Here is a 20,331-nt window from a genome sequence, read left to right as displayed (position 1 = left end):
CAGAAGCAGAGGAACATGGAAATATGTACAGCTGGTCTCCTAAGTCCAGAGCAGAGCGTGGAGGCCGCTCATGTGACGGGGAGCACGATCCTCTGCGTGCTGACGATGTCGCCGAGCTTCTGTTTGATCTTCACAAACAGACGCTTGAACTCCAAACCATCGCCCTGGAAACACAGAAACGTCAAGGTTACGGATGAAAAAACAAGCGATTCAGCAGCTCAAAGAAACTGTTTAACATGAAGCCACAGCTGCACCATCCTCACAAAATAATACTGATTATCCATCACTGAAGGTGGAGAACACTCAGCCAGGTCTACTGAACAGAACCTGTGTCAGAGAGCAGCTCCGACTCAGAGTTTCAGAGCATGTCGGATTATACCAGAACACAGGAGAGGAAAATGTGTATCAGACTTCTTCTCATCTCCTGATGAGTCCACAAACCAAAATGAACAATGAAACACAGAACGGTTGGACTGGAAACATCTTATCTCTGTAGTGCCTGGGAAAGTTTCACAAGTAACAAAAGAAATATTGTGCTGCAGCATCTGGAGCATCTAAGGCCTGGGAATGAATGTCAAGTCTTACAAGTGATTTAAGCGTGATGAGAAACAAGGCTAAATGAAACGTTTTCCTGCTAATTCTGCAACAGTTTCCAAAGGTTATCTCCAGCCAGGCTGCATCACTCAGTCGTTCTTTACGCATTCTGCTCAAATATCAGGGTGTAAACATTTACCGAAGGACCCGCCGTTAAACTCCATCAGTATGCAGACAAAAAAAGGATGAAAATCTGACAGATTCTACCATTAAAAGCCAGAATCTTCCACAGCAGTGTTAGCTTTTCAGGCTGAACTTTCAGGTTTTCAGCCCCCCCCACAGGAAACCCCACAGCTCAGGTGGTGAAAGTGGCTCATAAACCCCCCCCCCTACACACTGAAATGTAACATCCTGAAAGAAGGAAGCTACTCTGGACCAAAGCCTCAAAGATGGAATGAACTTCCAGGTGAAAAATACCAACTGGGCCGAAAGCGTCTCTCAGTCATCAAAACAGAGACGGAAGTCAGATTAGATGCAGAAAATAGTGAAAATAGTGCTTCGAAGGAACAGAGACCTTCGAGTTATTTAATTTACAAATGAACATTAATGTCTGCGTTTTCAGGAACGTTACATCAGACTAAAGTCTATCAGAAATACACCAAATCAAACCCTTTTACACAGAAAATCATCCTTTAAAGCCGCGGTTCTCAAAGTGTGGGGCGCGGCCCACTGGTGGGGAATAGAGACGTGACAGGTGGGGCGCGCCCCACTGGTGGGGGATAGAGACGTGACAGGTGGGGCACGCCCCACTGGTGGGGAATAGAGACGTGACAGGTGGGGCGCGCCCCACTGGTGGGGAATAGAGACGTGACAGGTGGGGCGCGCCCCACTGGTGGGGAATAGAGACGTGACAGGTGGGGCACGCCCCACTGGTGGGGAATAGAGACGTGACAGGTGGGGCGCGCCCCACTGGTGGGGAATAGAGACATGACAGGTGGGGCGCGCCCCACTGGTGGGGAATAGAGACGTGACAGGTGGGGCGCGCCCCACTGGTGGGGAATAGAGACATGACAGGTGGGGCGAGCCCCACTGGTGGGGAATAGAGACGTGACAGGTGGGGCGCGGCCCACTGGTGGGGAATAGAGACGTGACAGGTGGGGAATAGAGACGTGACAGGTGGGGCGCGCCCCACTGGTGGGGAATAGAGACATGACAGGTGGGGCGAGCCCCACTGGTGGGGAATAGAGACGTGACAGGTGGGGCGCGGCCCACTGGTGGGGAATAGAGACGTGACAGGTGGGGAATAGAGACGTGACAGGTGGGGCGCGCCCCACTGGTGGGGAATAGAGACATGACAGGTGGGGCGCGGCCCACTGGTGGGGAATAGAGACCTTCGAGTTATTTAATTTACAAATGAACATTAATGTCTGCGTTTTCAGGAACGTTACATCAGACTAAAGTCTATCAGAAATACACCAAATCAAACCCTTTTACACAGAAAATCATCCTTTAAAGCCGCGGTTCTCAAAGTGTGGGGCGCGCCCCACTGGTGGGGAATAGAGACGTGACAGGTGGGGCGCGGCCCACTGGTGGGGAATAGAGACGTGACAGGTGGGGCGCGCCCCACTGGTGGGGAATAGAGACGTGACAGGTGGGGCGCGCCCCACTGGTGGGGAATAGAGACGTGACAGGTGGGGCGCGCCCCACTGGTGGGGAATAGAGACGTGACAGGTGGGGCGCGCCCCACTGGTGGGGAATAGAGACGTGACAGGTGGGGAATAGAGACGTGACAGGTGGGGCGCGCCCCACTGGTGGGGAATAGAGACATGACAGGTGGGGCGCGGCCCACTGGTGGGGAATAGAGACGTGACAGGTGGGGAATAGAGACGTGACAGGTGGGGCGCGCCCCACTGGTGGGGAATAGAGACGTGACAGGTGGGGCGCGGCCCACTGGTGGGGAATAGAGACGTGACAGGGGGGCGCGGCCCACTGGTGGGGAATAGAGACGTGACAGGTGGGGCGCGGCCCACTGGTGGGGAATAGAGACGTGACAGGTGGGGCGCGCCCCACTGGTGGGGAATAGAGACGTGACAGGTGGGGCGCGGCCCACTGGTGGGGAATAGAGACGTGACAGGTGGGGCGCGCCCCACTGGTGGGGAATAGAGACGTGACAGGTGGGGCGCGGCCCACTGGTGGGGAATAGAGACGTGACAGGTGGGGCGCGCCCCACTGGTGGGGAATAGAGACGTGACAGGTGGGGCGCGCCCCACTGGTGGGGAATAGAGACGTGACAGGTGGGGCGCGGCCCACTGGTGGGGAATAGAGACGTGACAGGTGGGGCACCCCCACTGGTGGGGAATAGAGACGTGACAGGTGGGGCACCCCCACTGGTGGGGAATAGAGACGTGACAGGTGGGGCACCCCCACTGGTGGGGAATAGAGACGTGACAGGTGGGGCGCGCCCCACTGGTGGGGAATAGAGACGTGACAGGTGGGGCGCGGCCCACTGGTGGGGAATAGAGACGTGACAGGTGGGGCGCGCCCCACTGGTGGGGAATAGAGACGTGACAGGTGGGGCGCGCCCCACTGGTGGGGAATAGAGACGTGACAGGTGGGGCGCGCCCCACTGGTGGGGAATAGAGACGTGACAGGTGGGGCGCGCCCACTGGTGGGGAATAGAGACGTGAAAGGTGGGGCGCGCCCCACTGGTGGGGAATAGAGACGTGACAGGTGGGGCGCGCCCCACTGGTGGGGAATAGAGACGCGACAGGTGGGGCGCGCCCCACTGGTGGGGAATAGAGACGCGACAGGTGGGGCGCGGCCCACTGGTGGGGAATAGAGACGCGACAGGTGGGGCGCGGCCCACTGGTGGGGAATAGAGACGCGACAGGTGGGGCGCGGCCCACTGGTGGGGAATAGAGACGCGACAGGTGGGGCGCGGCCCACTGGTGGGGAATAGAGACGCGACAGGTGGGGCGCGCCCCACTGGTGGGGAATAGAGACGTGACTGGTGGGGAATAGAGACGTGACAGGTGGGGAATAGAGACGTGACAGGTGGGGCGCGCCCCACTGGTGGGGAATAGAGACGTGACAAGTGGGGCGCGCCCCACTGGTGGGGAATAGAGACGTGACAGGTGGGGCGCGCCCACTGGTGGGGAATAGAGACGTGACAGGTGGGGCGCGCCCCACTGGTGGGGAATAGAGACGTGACAGGTGGGGAATAGAGACGTGACAGGTGGGGCGCGCCCCACTGGTGGGGAATAGAGACGTGACAGGTGGGGCGCGGCCCACTGGTGGGGAATAGAGACGCGACAGGTGGGGCGCGGCCCACTGGTGGGGAATAGAGACGCGACAGGTGGGGCGCGGCCCACTGGTGGGGAATAGAGACGCGACAGGTGGGGCGCGGCCCACTGGTGGGGAATAGAGACGCGACAGGTGGGGCGCGCCCCACTGGTGGGGAATAGAGACGTGACTGGTGGGGAATAGAGACGTGACAGGTGGGGCGCGCCCCACTGGTGGGGAATAGAGACGTGACAGGTGGGGCGCGCCCCACTGGTGGGGAATAGAGACGTGACAGGTGGGGCGCGCCCCACTGGTGGGGAATAGAGACGTGACAGGTGGGGCGCGCCCCACTGGTGGGGAATAGAGACGTGACAGGTGGGGCGCCCCCACTGGTGGGGAATAGAGACGTGACAGGTGGGGCGCCCCCACTGGTGGGGAATAGAGACGTGACAGGTGGGGCGCGCCCCACTGGTGGGGAATAGAGACGCGACAGGTGGGGCGCGCCCCACTGGTGGGGAATAGAGACGCGACAGGTGGGGCGCGCCCCACTGGTGGGGAATAGAGACGCGACAGGTGGGGCGCGCCCCACTGGTGGGGAATAGAGACGCGACAGGTGGGGCGCGCCCCACTGGTGGGGAATAGAGACGCGACAGGTGGGGCGCGCCCCACTGGTGGGGAATAGAGACGCGACAGGTGGGGCGCGCCCCACTGGTGGGGAATAGAGACGCGACAGGTGGGGCGCGCCCCACTGGTGGGGAATAGAGACGCGACAGGTGGGGCGCGCCCCACTGGTGGGGAATAGAGACGTGACAGGTGGGGCGCGCCCCACTGGTGGGGAATAGAGACGTGACAAGTGGGGCGCGCCCCACTGGTGGGGAATAGAGACGTGACAAGTGGGGCGCGCCCCACTGGTGGGGAATAGAGACGTGACAAGTAGGGCGCGCCCCACTGGTGGGGAATAGAGACGTGACAAGTGGGGCGCGCCCCACTGGTGGGGAATAGAGACGTGATAGGTGGGGAATAGAGACGTGACAGGTGGGGCGCCCCCACTGGTGGGGAATAGAGACGTGACAGGTGGGGCGCGCCCCACTGGTGGGGAATAGAGACGCGACAGGTGGGGCGCGCCCCACTGGTGGGGAATAGAGACGCGACAGGTGGGGCGCGCCCCACTGGTGGGGAATAGAGACGCGACAGGTGGGGCGCGCCCCACTGGTGGGGAATAGAGACGCGACAGGTGGGGCGCGCCCCACTGGTGGGGAATAGAGACGCGACAGGTGGGGCGCGCCCCACTGGTGGGGAATAGAGACGTGACAGGTGGGGCGCGGCCCACTGGTGGGGAATAGAGACGTGACAGGTGGGGAATAGAGACGTGACAGGTGGGGCGCGCCCCACTGGTGGGGAATAGAGACATGACAGGTGGGGCGCGGCCCACTGGTGGGGAATAGAGACCTTCGAGTTATTTAATTTACAAATGAACATTAATGTCTGCGTTTTCAGGAACGTTACATCAGACTAAAGTCTATCAGAAATACACCAAATCAAACCCTTTTACACAGAAAATCATCCTTTAAAGCCGCGGTTCTCAAAGTGTGGGGCGCGGCCCACTGGTGGGGAATAGAGACGTGACAGGTGGGGCGCGCCCCACTGGTGGGGGATAGAGACGTGACAGGTGGGGCACGCCCCACTGGTGGGGAATAGAGACGTGACAGGTGGGGCGCGCCCCACTGGTGGGGAATAGAGACGTGACAGGTGGGGCGCGCCCCACTGGTGGGGAATAGAGACGTGACAGGTGGGGCACGCCCCACTGGTGGGGAATAGAGACGTGACAGGTGGGGCGCGCCCCACTGGTGGGGAATAGAGACATGACAGGTGGGGCGCGCCCCACTGGTGGGGAATAGAGACGTGACAGGTGGGGCGCGCCCCACTGGTGGGGAATAGAGACATGACAGGTGGGGCGAGCCCCACTGGTGGGGAATAGAGACGTGACAGGTGGGGCGCGGCCCACTGGTGGGGAATAGAGACGTGACAGGTGGGGAATAGAGACGTGACAGGTGGGGCGCGCCCCACTGGTGGGGAATAGAGACATGACAGGTGGGGCGAGCCCCACTGGTGGGGAATAGAGACGTGACAGGTGGGGCGCGGCCCACTGGTGGGGAATAGAGACGTGACAGGTGGGGAATAGAGACGTGACAGGTGGGGCGCGCCCCACTGGTGGGGAATAGAGACATGACAGGTGGGGCGCGGCCCACTGGTGGGGAATAGAGACCTTCGAGTTATTTAATTTACAAATGAACATTAATGTCTGCGTTTTCAGGAACGTTACATCAGACTAAAGTCTATCAGAAATACACCAAATCAAACCCTTTTACACAGAAAATCATCCTTTAAAGCCGCGGTTCTCAAAGTGTGGGGCGCGCCCCACTGGTGGGGAATAGAGACGTGACAGGTGGGGCGCGCCCCACTGGTGGGGAATAGAGACGTGACAGGTGGGGCGCGGCCCACTGGTGGGGAATAGAGACGTGACAGGTGGGGCACCCCCACTGGTGGGGAATAGAGACGTGACAGGTGGGGCACCCCCACTGGTGGGGAATAGAGACGTGACAGGTGGGGCACCCCCACTGGTGGGGAATAGAGACGTGACAGGTGGGGCGCGCCCCACTGGTGGGGAATAGAGACGTGACAGGTGGGGCGCGGCCCACTGGTGGGGAATAGAGACGTGACAGGTGGGGCGCGCCCCACTGGTGGGGAATAGAGACGTGACAGGTGGGGCGCGCCCCACTGGTGGGGAATAGAGACGTGACAGGTGGGGCGCGCCCCACTGGTGGGGAATAGAGACGTGACAGGTGGGGCGCGCCCACTGGTGGGGAATAGAGACGTGAAAGGTGGGGCGCGCCCCACTGGTGGGGAATAGAGACGTGACAGGTGGGGCGCGCCCCACTGGTGGGGAATAGAGACGTGACAGGTGGGGCGCGCCCCACTGGTGGGGAATAGAGACGCGACAGGTGGGGCGCGCCCCACTGGTGGGGAATAGAGACGCGACAGGTGGGGCGCGGCCCACTGGTGGGGAATAGAGACGCGACAGGTGGGGCGCGGCCCACTGGTGGGGAATAGAGACGCGACAGGTGGGGCGCGGCCCACTGGTGGGGAATAGAGACGCGACAGGTGGGGCGCGGCCCACTGGTGGGGAATAGAGACGCGACAGGTGGGGCGCGCCCCACTGGTGGGGAATAGAGACGTGACTGGTGGGGAATAGAGACGTGACAGGTGGGGAATAGAGACGTGACAGGTGGGGCGCGCCCCACTGGTGGGGAATAGAGACGTGACAAGTGGGGCGCGCCCCACTGGTGGGGAATAGAGACGTGACAGGTGGGGCGCGCCCACTGGTGGGGAATAGAGACGTGACAGGTGGGGCGCGCCCCACTGGTGGGGAATAGAGACGTGACAGGTGGGGAATAGAGACGTGACAGGTGGGGCGCGCCCCACTGGTGGGGAATAGAGACGTGACAGGTGGGGCGCGGCCCACTGGTGGGGAATAGAGACGCGACAGGTGGGGCGCGGCCCACTGGTGGGGAATAGAGACGCGACAGGTGGGGCGCGGCCCACTGGTGGGGAATAGAGACGCGACAGGTGGGGCGCGGCCCACTGGTGGGGAATAGAGACGCGACAGGTGGGGCGCGCCCCACTGGTGGGGAATAGAGACGTGACTGGTGGGGAATAGAGACGTGACAGGTGGGGCGCGCCCCACTGGTGGGGAATAGAGACGTGACAGGTGGGGCGCGCCCCACTGGTGGGGAATAGAGACGTGACAGGTGGGGCGCGCCCCACTGGTGGGGAATAGAGACGTGACAGGTGGGGCGCGCCCCACTGGTGGGGAATAGAGACGTGACAGGTGGGGCGCCCCCACTGGTGGGGAATAGAGACGTGACAGGTGGGGCGCCCCCACTGGTGGGGAATAGAGACGTGACAGGTGGGGCGCGCCCCACTGGTGGGGAATAGAGACGCGACAGGTGGGGCGCGCCCCACTGGTGGGGAATAGAGACGCGACAGGTGGGGCGCGCCCCACTGGTGGGGAATAGAGACGCGACAGGTGGGGCGCGCCCCACTGGTGGGGAATAGAGACGCGACAGGTGGGGCGCGCCCCACTGGTGGGGAATAGAGACGCGACAGGTGGGGCGCGCCCCACTGGTGGGGAATAGAGACGCGACAGGTGGGGCGCGCCCCACTGGTGGGGAATAGAGACGCGACAGGTGGGGCGCGCCCCACTGGTGGGGAATAGAGACGCGACAGGTGGGGCGCGCCCCACTGGTGGGGAATAGAGACGTGACAGGTGGGGCGCGCCCCACTGGTGGGGAATAGAGACGTGACAAGTGGGGCGCGCCCCACTGGTGGGGAATAGAGACGTGACAAGTGGGGCGCGCCCCACTGGTGGGGAATAGAGACGTGACAAGTAGGGCGCGCCCCACTGGTGGGGAATAGAGACGTGACAAGTGGGGCGCGCCCCACTGGTGGGGAATAGAGACGTGATAGGTGGGGAATAGAGACGTGACAGGTGGGGCGCCCCCACTGGTGGGGAATAGAGACGTGACAGGTGGGGCGCGCCCCACTGGTGGGGAATAGAGACGCGACAGGTGGGGCGCGCCCCACTGGTGGGGAATAGAGACGCGACAGGTGGGGCGCGCCCCACTGGTGGGGAATAGAGACGCGACAGGTGGGGCGCGCCCCACTGGTGGGGAATAGAGACGCGACAGGTGGGGCGCGCCCCACTGGTGGGGAATAGAGACGCGACAGGTGGGGCGCGCCCCACTGGTGGGGAATAGAGACGTGACAGGTGGGGCGCGGCCCACTGGTGGGGAATAGAGACGTGACAGGTGGGGAATAGAGACGTGACAGGTGGGGCGCGCCCCACTGGTGGGGAATAGAGACATGACAGGTGGGGCGCGGCCCACTGGTGGGGAATAGAGACCTTCGAGTTATTTAATTTACAAATGAACATTAATGTCTGCGTTTTCAGGAACGTTACATCAGACTAAAGTCTATCAGAAATACACCAAATCAAACCCTTTTACACAGAAAATCATCCTTTAAAGCCGCGGTTCTCAAAGTGTGGGGCGCGCCCCACTGGTGGGGAATAGAGACGTGACAGGTGGGGCGCGGCCCACTGGTGGGGAATAGAGACGTGACAGGTGGGGCGCGCCCCACTGGTGGGGAATAGAGACGTGACAGGTGGGGCGCGCCCCACTGGTGGGGAATAGAGACGTGACAGGTGGGGCGCGCCCCACTGGTGGGGAATAGAGACGTGAAAGGTGGGGCGCGCCCCACTGGTGGGGAATAGAGACGTGACAGGTGGGGAATAGAGACGTGACAGGTGGGGCGCGCCCCACTGGTGGGGAATAGAGACATGACAGGTGGGGCGCGGCCCACTGGTGGGGAATAGAGACGTGACAGGTGGGGAATAGAGACGTGACAGGTGGGGCGCGCCCCACTGGTGGGGAATAGAGACGTGACAGGTGGGGCGCGCCCCACTGGTGGGGAATAGAGACGTGACAGGTGGGGCGCGCCCCACTGGTGGGGAATAGAGACGTGACAGGTGGGGCGCGCCCACTGGTGGGGAATAGAGACGTGAAAGGTGGGGCGCGCCCCACTGGTGGGGAATAGAGACGTGACAGGTGGGGCGCGCCCCACTGGTGGGGAATAGAGACGCGACAGGTGGGGCGCGCCCCACTGGTGGGGAATAGAGACGCGACAGGTGGGGCGCGGCCCACTGGTGGGGAATAGAGACGCGACAGGTGGGGCGCGGCCCACTGGTGGGGAATAGAGACGCGACAGGTGGGGCGCGGCCCACTGGTGGGGAATAGAGACGTGACTGGTGGGGAATAGAGACGTGACAGGTGGGGAATAGAGACGTGACAGGTGGGGCGCGCCCCACTGGTGGGGAATAGAGACGTGACAGGTGGGGCGCGCCCCACTGGTGGGGAATAGAGACGTGACAGGTGGGGCGCCCCCACTGGTGGGGAATAGAGACGTGACAGGTGGGGCGCCCCCACTGGTGGGGAATAGAGACGCGACAGGTGGGGCGCGCCCCACTGGTGGGGAATAGAGACGCGACAGGTGGGGCGCGCCCCACTGGTGGGGAATAGAGACGCGACAGGTGGGGCGCGCCCCACTGGTGGGGAATAGAGACGCGACAGGTGGGGCGCGCCCCACTGGTGGGGAATAGAGACGCGACAGGTGGGGCGCGCCCCACTGGTGGGGAATAGAGACGCGACAGGTGGGGCGCGCCCCACTGGTGGGGAATAGAGACGCGACAGGTGGGGCGCGCCCCACTGGTGGGGAATAGAGACGCGACAGGTGGGGCGCGCCCCACTGGTGGGGAATAGAGACGCGACAGGTGGGGCGCGCCCCACTGGTGGGGAATAGAGACGTGACAAGTGGGGCGCGCCCCACTGGTGGGGAATAGAGACGTGACAGGTGGGGCGCGCCCACTGGTGGGGAATAGAGACGTGACAGGTGGGGCGCGCCCCACTGGTGGGGAATAGAGACGTGACAGGTGGGGAATAGAGACGTGACAGGTGGGGCGCGCCCCACTGGTGGGGAATAGAGACGTGACAGGTGGGGCGCGGCCCACTGGTGGGGAATAGAGACGCGACAGGTGGGGCGCGGCCCACTGGTGGGGAATAGAGACGCGACAGGTGGGGCGCGGCCCACTGGTGGGGAATAGAGACGCGACAGGTGGGGCGCGGCCCACTGGTGGGGAATAGAGACGCGACAGGTGGGGCGCGCCCCACTGGTGGGGAATAGAGACGTGACTGGTGGGGAATAGAGACGTGACAGGTGGGGCGCGCCCCACTGGTGGGGAATAGAGACGTGACAGGTGGGGCGCGCCCCACTGGTGGGGAATAGAGACGTGACAGGTGGGGCGCGCCCCACTGGTGGGGAATAGAGACGTGACAGGTGGGGCGCCCCCACTGGTGGGGAATAGAGACGTGACAGGTGGGGCGCCCCCACTGGTGGGGAATAGAGACGTGACAGGTGGGGCGCGCCCCACTGGTGGGGAATAGAGACGCGACAGGTGGGGCGCGCCCCACTGGTGGGGAATAGAGACGCGACAGGTGGGGCGCGCCCCACTGGTGGGGAATAGAGACGCGACAGGTGGGGCGCGCCCCACTGGTGGGGAATAGAGACGCGACAGGTGGGGCGCGCCCCACTGGTTGGGAATAGAGACGCGACAGGTGGGGCGCGCCCCACTGGTGGGGAATAGAGACGCGACAGGTGGGGCGCGCCCCACTGGTGGGGAATAGAGACGCGACAGGTGGGGCGCGCCCCACTGGTGGGGAATAGAGACGCGACAGGTGGGGCGCGCCCCACTGGTGGGGAATAGAGACGCGACAGGTGGGGCGCGCCCCACTGGTGGGGAATAGAGACGCGACAGGTGGGGCGCGCCCCACTGGTGGGGAATAGAGACGTGACAGGTGGGGCGCGCCCCACTGGTGGGGAATAGAGACGTGACAAGTGGGGCGCGCCCCACTGGTGGGGAATAGAGACGTGACAAGTGGGGCGCGCCCCACTGGTGGGGAATAGAGACGTGACAAGTAGGGCGCGCCCCACTGGTGGGGAATAGAGACGTGACAAGTGGGGCGCGCCCCACTGGTGGGGAATAGAGACGTGATAGGTGGGGAATAGAGACGTGACAGGTGGGGCGCCCCCACTGGTGGGGAATAGAGACGTGACAGGTGGGGCGCGCCCCACTGGTGGGGAATAGAGACGCGACAGGTGGGGCGCGCCCCACTGGTGGGGAATAGAGACGCGACAGGTGGGGCGCGCCCCACTGGTGGGGAATAGAGACGCGACAGGTGGGGCGCGCCCCACTGGTGGGGAATAGAGACGCGACAGGTGGGGCGCGCCCCACTGGTGGGGAATAGAGACGCGACAGGTGGGGCGCGCCCCACTGGTGGGGAATAGAGACGCGACAGGTGGGGCGCGCCCCACTGGTGGGGAATAGAGACATGACAGGTGGGGCACCCCCACTGGTGGGGAATAGAGACGTGACAGGTGGGGAATAGAGACGTGACAGGTGGGGCGCCCCCACTGGTGGGGAATAGAGACGTGACAGGTGGGGCGCGCCCCACTGGTGGGGAATAGAGACGTGACAGGTGGGGCGCCCCCACTGGTGGGGAATAGAGACGTGACAGGTGGGGCGCCTCCACTGGTGGGGAATAGAGACGTGACAGGTGGGGCGCGCCCCACTGGTGGGGAATAGAGACGTGACAGGTGGGGCGCGCCCCACTGGTGGGGAATAGAGACGTGACAGGTGGGGCGCGCCCCACTGGTGGGGAATAGAGACGTGACAGGTGGGGCGCGCCCCACTGGTGGGGAATAGAGACGTGACAGGTGGGGCGCGCCCCACTGGTGGGGAAATATTTCCCTTTTATGCCCATCTTTATCCAGACTCTCCAACTCTCCCGCATATTGATAGCGACTCCCTGACGCTCGCAGAGTGTGACGATAGATGCCCCCCACCCCGCCCCACAGTCGTCAATTTTACCCTTCGCTAAGCCCCGCCCCCCTTGGTTACTGTTGCTAGGCCAGTCAAGCTTTCCTTCATAAGGCGAGAAACATGGAGTTTTTACCGGTACCATTAAGTCCTTCAGCGGTGTCACATAGAAGCAGACAAAAGGTCTCCAATTTATGACACAGCTGCACTTTTTTTCTTTATTTTTGTTAGAATTTAGATACAACATGATGTTACTTGAATAAATTGAAACATTTTAAGCTTGTAGCTTTGCTGTGTTCACTTGCTCACCTGTCTTGTCAACCTTGTCTTGATGTTATTGAGTTAGAATTTAGATACAGCGCGATGTTACTTGAAAATGTTAAGCTTGGCGTATTTCACTGGCATTGTTTTGGGGCGATGGGGCTTGAAAAGTCCCGCTTGTCCAAAGTGGGGAATGAACGAAAAAGTTTGAGAACCACTGCTTTAAGGGAAGGAAATCAGCTCCAATAAACGCGTTTTTAAGAGGAGGATAGATAATAAACTGACTTCCATGTCATTAACCTCCATCTTTAACTTATTGGCAGACAAACACAGCTAAAAGGAGATAATTTACCCATCAGAACATGTCTGTAACATACTCTGGATGCAGAACCATCAGCGCACAGCTTGAGTTTGACAGATTCTTCCTTCATATAAATACAGCCTGTGGATGTATTCAGTGTGAAATTAGATCTGCAGCAGCGTTATTTAAAGTTAAAAAGAGCTGCTTCTGCACTTCTTGGTGCTTTAATCGCACATTTGACAGTGAATCTATCCAGGAACATCCAGCACAACCCACCTTGGACAGCCTGAAGTCCAGCAGCACTCGCTGATCCATTTCTAGCAGGTGGACTTTGAAGATGAGCTTGTTGTTGCGCTTGTCCAGCGTGCTCACGGTCACCTAACGGGCACAGAGGGCGTCACTCTTCAGCGATCTCACCGCAAAGCAAGCGACTAAAGGCCCCCACCTCACCTGGAAGTGAGCGGTGAGGACTTCAGCGCAGATTTACCTGTTTGGTGCAGCTTAGTTTGAAGCCGAGGGCCAGACCGTCACAGGCGTCTTTCAGGGAAGACAAGGAGGCGTCGGCGTTGGCGTTGGTGAAGAAACGGGTCATTCTGCGCACTAACCGCTGCCAGAGAGACTGCAGGCACAACGGAGAGGACGCGGTGAGAAGCAGACGCCAGCAGGGCTGCCATGGCAACGCACCAGCTGGGGGGAACAGAGGTGCAGCAGCAGGTGTGTGTGTGTGTGTGTGTGTGTGTGCAGCAGGTGTGTGTGTGTGTGTGTGTGCAGCACCAGGTGTGTGTGTGTGTGTGTGTGTGTGTGCAGCAGCAGGTGTGTGTGTGTGTGTGTGTGTGTGTCTCTGTGTGTGTGTGTGTCTCTGTGTGTGTGTGTGTCTGTGTGTGTGTGTGTCTCTGTGTGTGTGTCTGTGTGTGTGTGTCTCTGTGTGTGTGTCTGAGTGTGTGTGTGTGTGTGTGTGTGTGTGTGTCTCTGTGTGTGTCTGTGTGTGTGTCTGTGTGTGTGTCTGTGTGTGTGTCTGTGTGTGTGTGTGTGTGTGTGTGTCTCTGTGTGTGTGTCTCTGTGTGTGTGTGTGTGTGTGTGTGTGTGTCTGTGTGTGTGTCTGTGTGTGTGTGTGTGTGTGTGTGTGTCTGTGTGTGTGTCTGTGTGTGTGTGTGTGTCTGTGTGTGTGTGTGTGTCTGTGTGTGTGTCTCTGTGTGTGTGTGTGTCTCTGTGTGTGTGTGTGTGTCTCTGTGTGTGTGTGTGTGTCTCTGTGTGTGTGTGTGTGTCTCTGTGTGTGTGTGTGTGTCTCTGTGTGTGTGTGTGTGTGTGTGTGTGTCTGTGTGTGTCTGTGTGTGTGTGTGTGTCTCTGTGTCTGTGTGTGTGTGTGTGTGTGTGTGTGCAGCAGCAGCAGGTGTGTGTGTGTCTCTGTGTGTGTGTGTGTGTGTGTGTGTGTGTGTGTGTGTGTGTGCAGCAGCAGCAGGTGTGTGTGTGTCTGTGTGTGTGTGTGTGTGTGTGTGTGTGTGTGTGTGTGTGTAGCACCAGGTGTGTGTGTCTCTGTGTGTGTGTGTGTCTCTGTGTGTGTGTGTGCAGCACCTGACTGGCTCCAGGTGTTCCCAGTAGCTGGCTGCCCAGCAGCATGTGCTCAGGCTTGGCCGGCTGGGAGAAGCTGACTTGACCTTCTGTTTGACCAAACACCAACATGGCCTCCCAGCTGCCTGCTGCCAGGTCCGGCTGAGAGCTGGAAACCTGCATCCTGTCGTCGCTGCAGGAAGAAGAGGGCGGCCTCCAGGTTACAGACACACAAACACAGCTTTGAGCTGAGAAAAGACAGACGTGGCTTTCACCTGCTGCTCCGTGAAATGGGTTCGGGTCGAAGAACTTTGTTCCCTCTTGAGCTCAGAGAACCTACAGAGAGGAACAGGTGAACACTGTGAGTCAGACTAAGACTTCTTTAAAAGCAGCCCTCTGAAACCTCTCTGAGAACACCAGGGTTTAAACATGAGGCTTTCACCACAAACGACAGACTTTGTCCTGAGAAAGGAGATTGAAACTGAGCTGAATTAGCAGTGCTGACATTGAGACTCGCCTTGTGTGAACCAGCGGTCCTTCTGCACATCTGCCACGGTGATCCGTGCATCTGGACTGGACAGCAGCAACTTAGACAACAAACCTAACAGAACAAGTTCAATATCAGCAATAAATCCGCCTTAAATCCACTTACAGAGGATGCTTAATGCCACCCACGGGTGTTGGTGCAGACTTACTGAGGGGCAATGGCTGGATTTTCTTCCAGGGAGGTAGGTATGTTTTCTTCTGAAGCCAGTCTGAATACTCCTGACAGCTCTCTGTTGGCTGGTCCCAGGGCAGCTCTGAGGGAGCAACGCAGAGATAAACCGGATGTTGCTGCACATCGAGGCCTTTTCATTGGGAAGCAGTTCCATCAGAGAGGCTGTTAACGGGCACATTTGCATTTTAAAAAGGTACTTTAAGAGGCCTAAAGAGGGGATCCAGGATAGTCCGATCGGGCGGGACAAGCCGAGACATTTCACACCAGCAGACCAAACACGCAGAAGAAGAAAAAAAGAAGAAAAGAAGAAGAAAAGAAGAAGAAGAAAAGAAGAAGAAGAAAAGAAGAAGAAGAAAAGAAGAAGAAAAGAAGAAGAAGACGCTGCTCATCGATTGATCAGAAGTGCGTCCAATTCAGCCGGCTTGTTCATAACAACAACTAACAGAGAGACACCGTGTTTATATGAGCAAACTGCACTGGGTTCGGATCAGAACCGCACAGGGTTCGGATCAGGAGATCTGCACAGGGTTCAGACCAGAACCGATCAGGGTTCAGGTCAGAACCGATCAGGGTTCAGACCAGAACCGCACAGGGTTCGGATCAGAACCGCACAGGGTTCAGGTCAGAACCGCACAGGGTTCAGATCAGAACCGCACAGGGTTCAGGTCAGAACCGCACAGGGTTCAGATCAGAACTGATCAGGGTTCAGGTCAGAACCGCACAGGGTTCAGGTCAGAACTGCACAGGGTTCAGGTCAGAACTGCACAGGGTTCAGATCAGAACTGATCAGGGTTCAGGTCAGAACCGCACAGGGTTCAGGTCAGAACCGCACAGGGTTCAGGTCAGAACTGCACAGGGTTCAGGTCAGAACTGCACAGGGTTCAGATCAGAACCGCACAGGGTTCAGGTCAGAACCGCACAGGGTTCAGATCAGAACTGATCAGGGTTCAGGTCAGAACCGCACAGGGTTCAGGTCAGAACTGCACAGGGTTCAGGTCAGAACTGCACAGGGTTCAGATCAGAACCGCACAGGGTTCAGGTCAGAACCGCACAGGGTTCAGGTCAGAACTGATCAGGGTTCAGATCAGAACTGATCAGGGTTCAGGTCAGAACCGCACAGGGTTCAGGTCAGAACCGCACAGGGTTCAGGTCAGAACCGCACAGGGTTCAGGTCAGAACTGATCAGGGTTCAGGTCAGAACTGCACAGGGTTCAGATCAGAACTGATCAGGGTTCAGGTCAGAACCGCACAGGGTTCAGGTCAGAACCGCACAGGGTTCAGGTCAGAACCGCACAGGGTTCAGGTCAGAACTGATCAGGGTTCAGGTCAGAACCGCACAGGGTTCAGATCAGAACCGCACAGGGTTCAGACCAGAACCGCAGAGGGTTCAGATCAGAACTGATCAGGGTTCGGATCAGAACCGCACAGGGTTCAGAGGCCCAGGAGGAGCACGTTGCTGAGGTGGACAGACACCTTTAGTTCTCTTACCTCCAGCCAGCATGGCAGTCAGTACGATCCCACAGGCCCAGAGATCCGCAGGCTGAGCTCTGTACTCGGTCTGGCTGAGGAGCTCCGGAGCCACGTAGGGAAGAGTTCCACAGAGTCGATTCAGAAGCCGCTCCCGTCCTTTGAAACGAAACATGGTTGCTAGGCCAAAGTCTGTCAGCTTCAGGTTGTCTGAGGGCACAGAACAGCAGATGGTTTGTGTTTATAACACACACACAAATCGTGTCACGCACAGATTTCCTCACCTTTGTCATCCAGCAAAATGTTCTCGGGCTTTATGTCTCTGTGGGTGATGCCAAGGCAGTGGAGGTACTCCTGAGAAGGTGCAACTGAGAATTAATGACAGCCAGAAAATGTGCAGGGAGCCACTTCAGCTTTGAGTTACTCACCACAGCCGCTAGTAGCTGCTGGAAAAACCTGTGAGCATCCTTCTCTGCCATTCCCACATCAGGCTCTAAAACCAGAGAACGCAAATTAGACTCCAAATACAGGCTTCAAACAGCAATTAGCTGCTTATTTCCATTGGTCAACAAGTTCTTTATGGAATGCAGGCGGTTTTCATTAATAAAAACTCACCGATGCGGTCGAACAGCTCTCCTCCGGTGCAGTACTCCAGGAACAGATAAACGGTCGGGCCTTCCTTCCGATGGCCAAAAAACCTCACAATGTTCGGGTGGTTGAGGATCTGGCAGTAAATGTAAATGTTAAGTAAATGTTCTGGTGTGTTTACGGGAAGGATTCTCATAAAACAGGTAAAAACACACCTGATTCGATTAAAAAAATGAAAAAATAAAACATTTAAATCACTGAAAAATCAGAAAAACTGTTGCTGAACTACTGTTTAATGGGTCCTGGTACTCGACTCTGCAAAAGAACAGAGCTTTTCATTCACAGGAACCACTTTTAGTTCATTATCTGAAACTTTTGCCAAGTTTAACATTGAATACTGAATACTTTCATGTTTGTCTGGTTTCTTATTCTTATCGTTTTTTACTCATTTCGTCTGGTGGATCTCTTCATGTCTCATGTGCAAAGGTATTGTGGGACAGGATCATCTCCCTGATCATGCCTCTGCTAAAGCAGGTCTTTAAAAACCCACTGGAGCCTGGTTGGGCCGCAGTGGGGGGTGGAAAGGCCTCCCCCTCTCCTGAAGGTGGTGACTCACCTTATGGATGCACACCTCCTTCTTGACAGTGTCGGCGCACTCTTTAGCCTGTGAGGTATCGATCACCTTCACCGCCACTGCCTCCTCCGTCTGCCTGTTCACCAGCAGCCTCACTCTGACAGCACCAAGACGAGACACCAGTTAGATCATGACCTTCAGAAGGTTTCAAAGTAAAATAAGCGCGAGCTTGGCACTTATTCCACTGACAGGCTCATAAAAAAGAGACTTTATCTTTAATATCAGCAAATATCCGTGAGTGCAACAATGAAACCGGCAACTATGTGCGGTGTTTTTAATGGTGAGGATACGTACTCTCCATAGGCCCCTTCTCCGAGCGTCTGAACGAGGTCCCAGTCCTGCACAAAAGGCACCGCCATGCTGCAGCACAGAGCGAAACAACGGAAATCACGCACACATTCACGCGTTATTCACCATCACTCATCTGTAAACACACCACCATCTCCAAGCGGCATCTGCCCAATCAATACTGATCATTTCAGTCAAGCTGTGATGTCAGAGGATGAAACAGCGCTGTTGTAATGCCACGAAAAAGCGGCGCGTGGCTTCAGCTGTCAGCGCGGATAAAAAACATATAATTATTAAAACATTCATATGTTACCTGCAAAGATTTCCTCCACAGATGCGGCTCCCTCGTGCAGCTGGTCGCCACTAGTCTGTGAAAACTTCGCCCAAATTTGGCGCGTTGTTGTTCCACCCGTGACGACTTCCGCTAACAGCGTCTTCTTCTTCTTCTTTGGTTTTAATGGCAGCTGGCATCCTTGATGTTGCATATGCCGCCATCTACTGGACAAGGCTTCTTTCTAGTTCTTTTAATTATTCCAGTTGACACCAGGAATCCTATCATAATTTTCCTGCCTTCTTTAGACTTAGCAGATTCTACTATATTTTCCAGATTATATTCTCTTATTCCTGCCCTCTGCAGCCCTATCTTCATTATTTCCCTCTCCCTTCCATATCTGGGACATGCTAATATCACATGTTCCCTCTCCCCACAGCTACACTGCCCAGTTGGATGTTTCCCCATTATCTTAAGTGTATTGTTCAGTTTACCATGTCCTATTCTTATCCTGCTAATAATGACTTGTTCTGTTCTGTCCATAACATCCTGCCTCTCCTGCTACACTTTGTAATTTATATAAATGTCTTCATTTTTCCTGATTCTTCCAATATTGATTCCACTGTTTGTTTATTTCTTTCCATACTAAACTTTTCCCTTCTGTTTTTGATAATTTTACTTTCATTTCCACCACCTCTTTCTTTTCTGCACCCTTAGCAGCTTTGTCTGCTTTTTCATTTCCTTTTATTCCTACATGAGCTGGTACCCACATGAACACTATTTCCCTCCCCTGTTGCATTAACCTGGATGTTTTTAACTGTATTTCATATAAAATTTCCTGATGTGTTTTTGCTGTTCTGTTTTTAATACTTAAGAGTGATGAAAATTAATCGCTACATATAACTATTCTTCTATCCCTCACCCCCTCCATCCATTCTATTGCATGTAATATTGCACATAATTCTACTGCATATATACTTAAATGATCTGATGTTCTTCTTGAAATTGTTCTATTATAAATGGGAACCACCATTGCTGCTGCTGTCACTGCTGTTACCTGTTCTTTGGACCCATCTGTATATATATATATATATATATATATACACATATTCTCTATACTTTTCCTCTAGTTATAAAATTCCTGCACTAAATCTGTTGTTTTATTTCTTTCCTTGATGCTCCACATATTTAAATCTACATTTGTTTCTTGTAACATCCATTTAGGTATCGTTGTCCAAAGAACTGTTGGACTGAATTCCATATGTTGTATTTTTAGCCTAAACTAATTTCTTCCTCTTTCCCCTTTTTGCAGCACATCTCCACAACTCATTTCCTGTTTTTCTTCTTCTTCTTCTCTTTTTCTTGAACCTTGTCCGCTCATTAGTTCCACACAGCGTTTCGTTTACTCCAAACGTCACCAAACAATGCAAGAAAAGCTGTTTATCTTTCCTCATATGAATATGTTTATTATACATATAATACACCAAATTTAACTTTGATACAATAATGACTCATAATGTAATAAATATTCCATACATCCTCACTAATATTGACGGATATGCACATAATCTTTGAAATAAAGGATCCTTTAGATAAATATGTGCCTGATTCCATTCAACTGATGTCAGTTTCATTTACCAAATCATAATAATCATCATCTCAGTGTCCAGTATTGTAAAGGGGACAATTTACCGCTTGAGGGACACAAGGTGGCAGCTAAAACATAAAATCTTTCTGATTCATTAAAGCTAGTTTGATTTAACAAGATGTTTAAAAAATAATTTGTTTGATCTAATAAATGTTTCACAATTTGTTAATGTGCCATTTAAACCATTTCATAAGCATCTACAACTGTATTATTATGCATATTGAGTAAAATCATGTGACTGAAGTGTCGGATTTAACATGAATTTGTACAAACTACCAGAGGTCTGAGGTTCAGAAGGTG

The 20,331-nt window shown here is 56.3% G+C and overlaps 1 protein-coding gene across 1 annotated transcript; it reads right to left on the bottom strand.

Moving 5' to 3' along the window:
- Window positions 1-13: 13 nt before the first annotated feature.
- chek1 (checkpoint kinase 1) lies at window positions 14-18,500 on the bottom strand. Its single transcript, XM_072374662.1, has 14 exons — window positions 18,426-18,500; window positions 18,119-18,184; window positions 17,807-17,921; window positions 17,218-17,326; window positions 17,031-17,095; window positions 16,887-16,956; window positions 16,624-16,812; window positions 15,113-15,217; window positions 14,935-15,018; window positions 14,693-14,753; window positions 14,442-14,610; window positions 13,357-13,488; window positions 13,146-13,247; window positions 14-164 (listed from the first exon to the last, which is right to left on the bottom strand). The coding sequence occupies exons 2-14, from the start codon at window positions 18,181-18,183 to the stop codon at window positions 69-71; spliced, it is 1,362 nt and encodes a 453-aa protein (XP_072230763.1). The 5' UTR covers window position 18,184; window positions 18,426-18,500; the 3' UTR covers window positions 14-68.
- Window positions 18,501-20,331: the final 1,831 nt, after the last annotated feature.

The sequence above is a fragment of the Leuresthes tenuis genome, unplaced genomic scaffold (assembly GCF_036924035.1).
Source record: "Leuresthes tenuis unplaced genomic scaffold, fLeuTen1.0.hap1 SCAF_21, whole genome shotgun sequence".
NCBI lineage: Eukaryota > Metazoa > Chordata > Actinopteri > Atheriniformes > Atherinopsidae > Leuresthes > Leuresthes tenuis.
The sequence above is the reverse complement of the archived record's forward strand: the minus strand, read 5'-3'. Positions and strand labels throughout refer to the sequence as shown.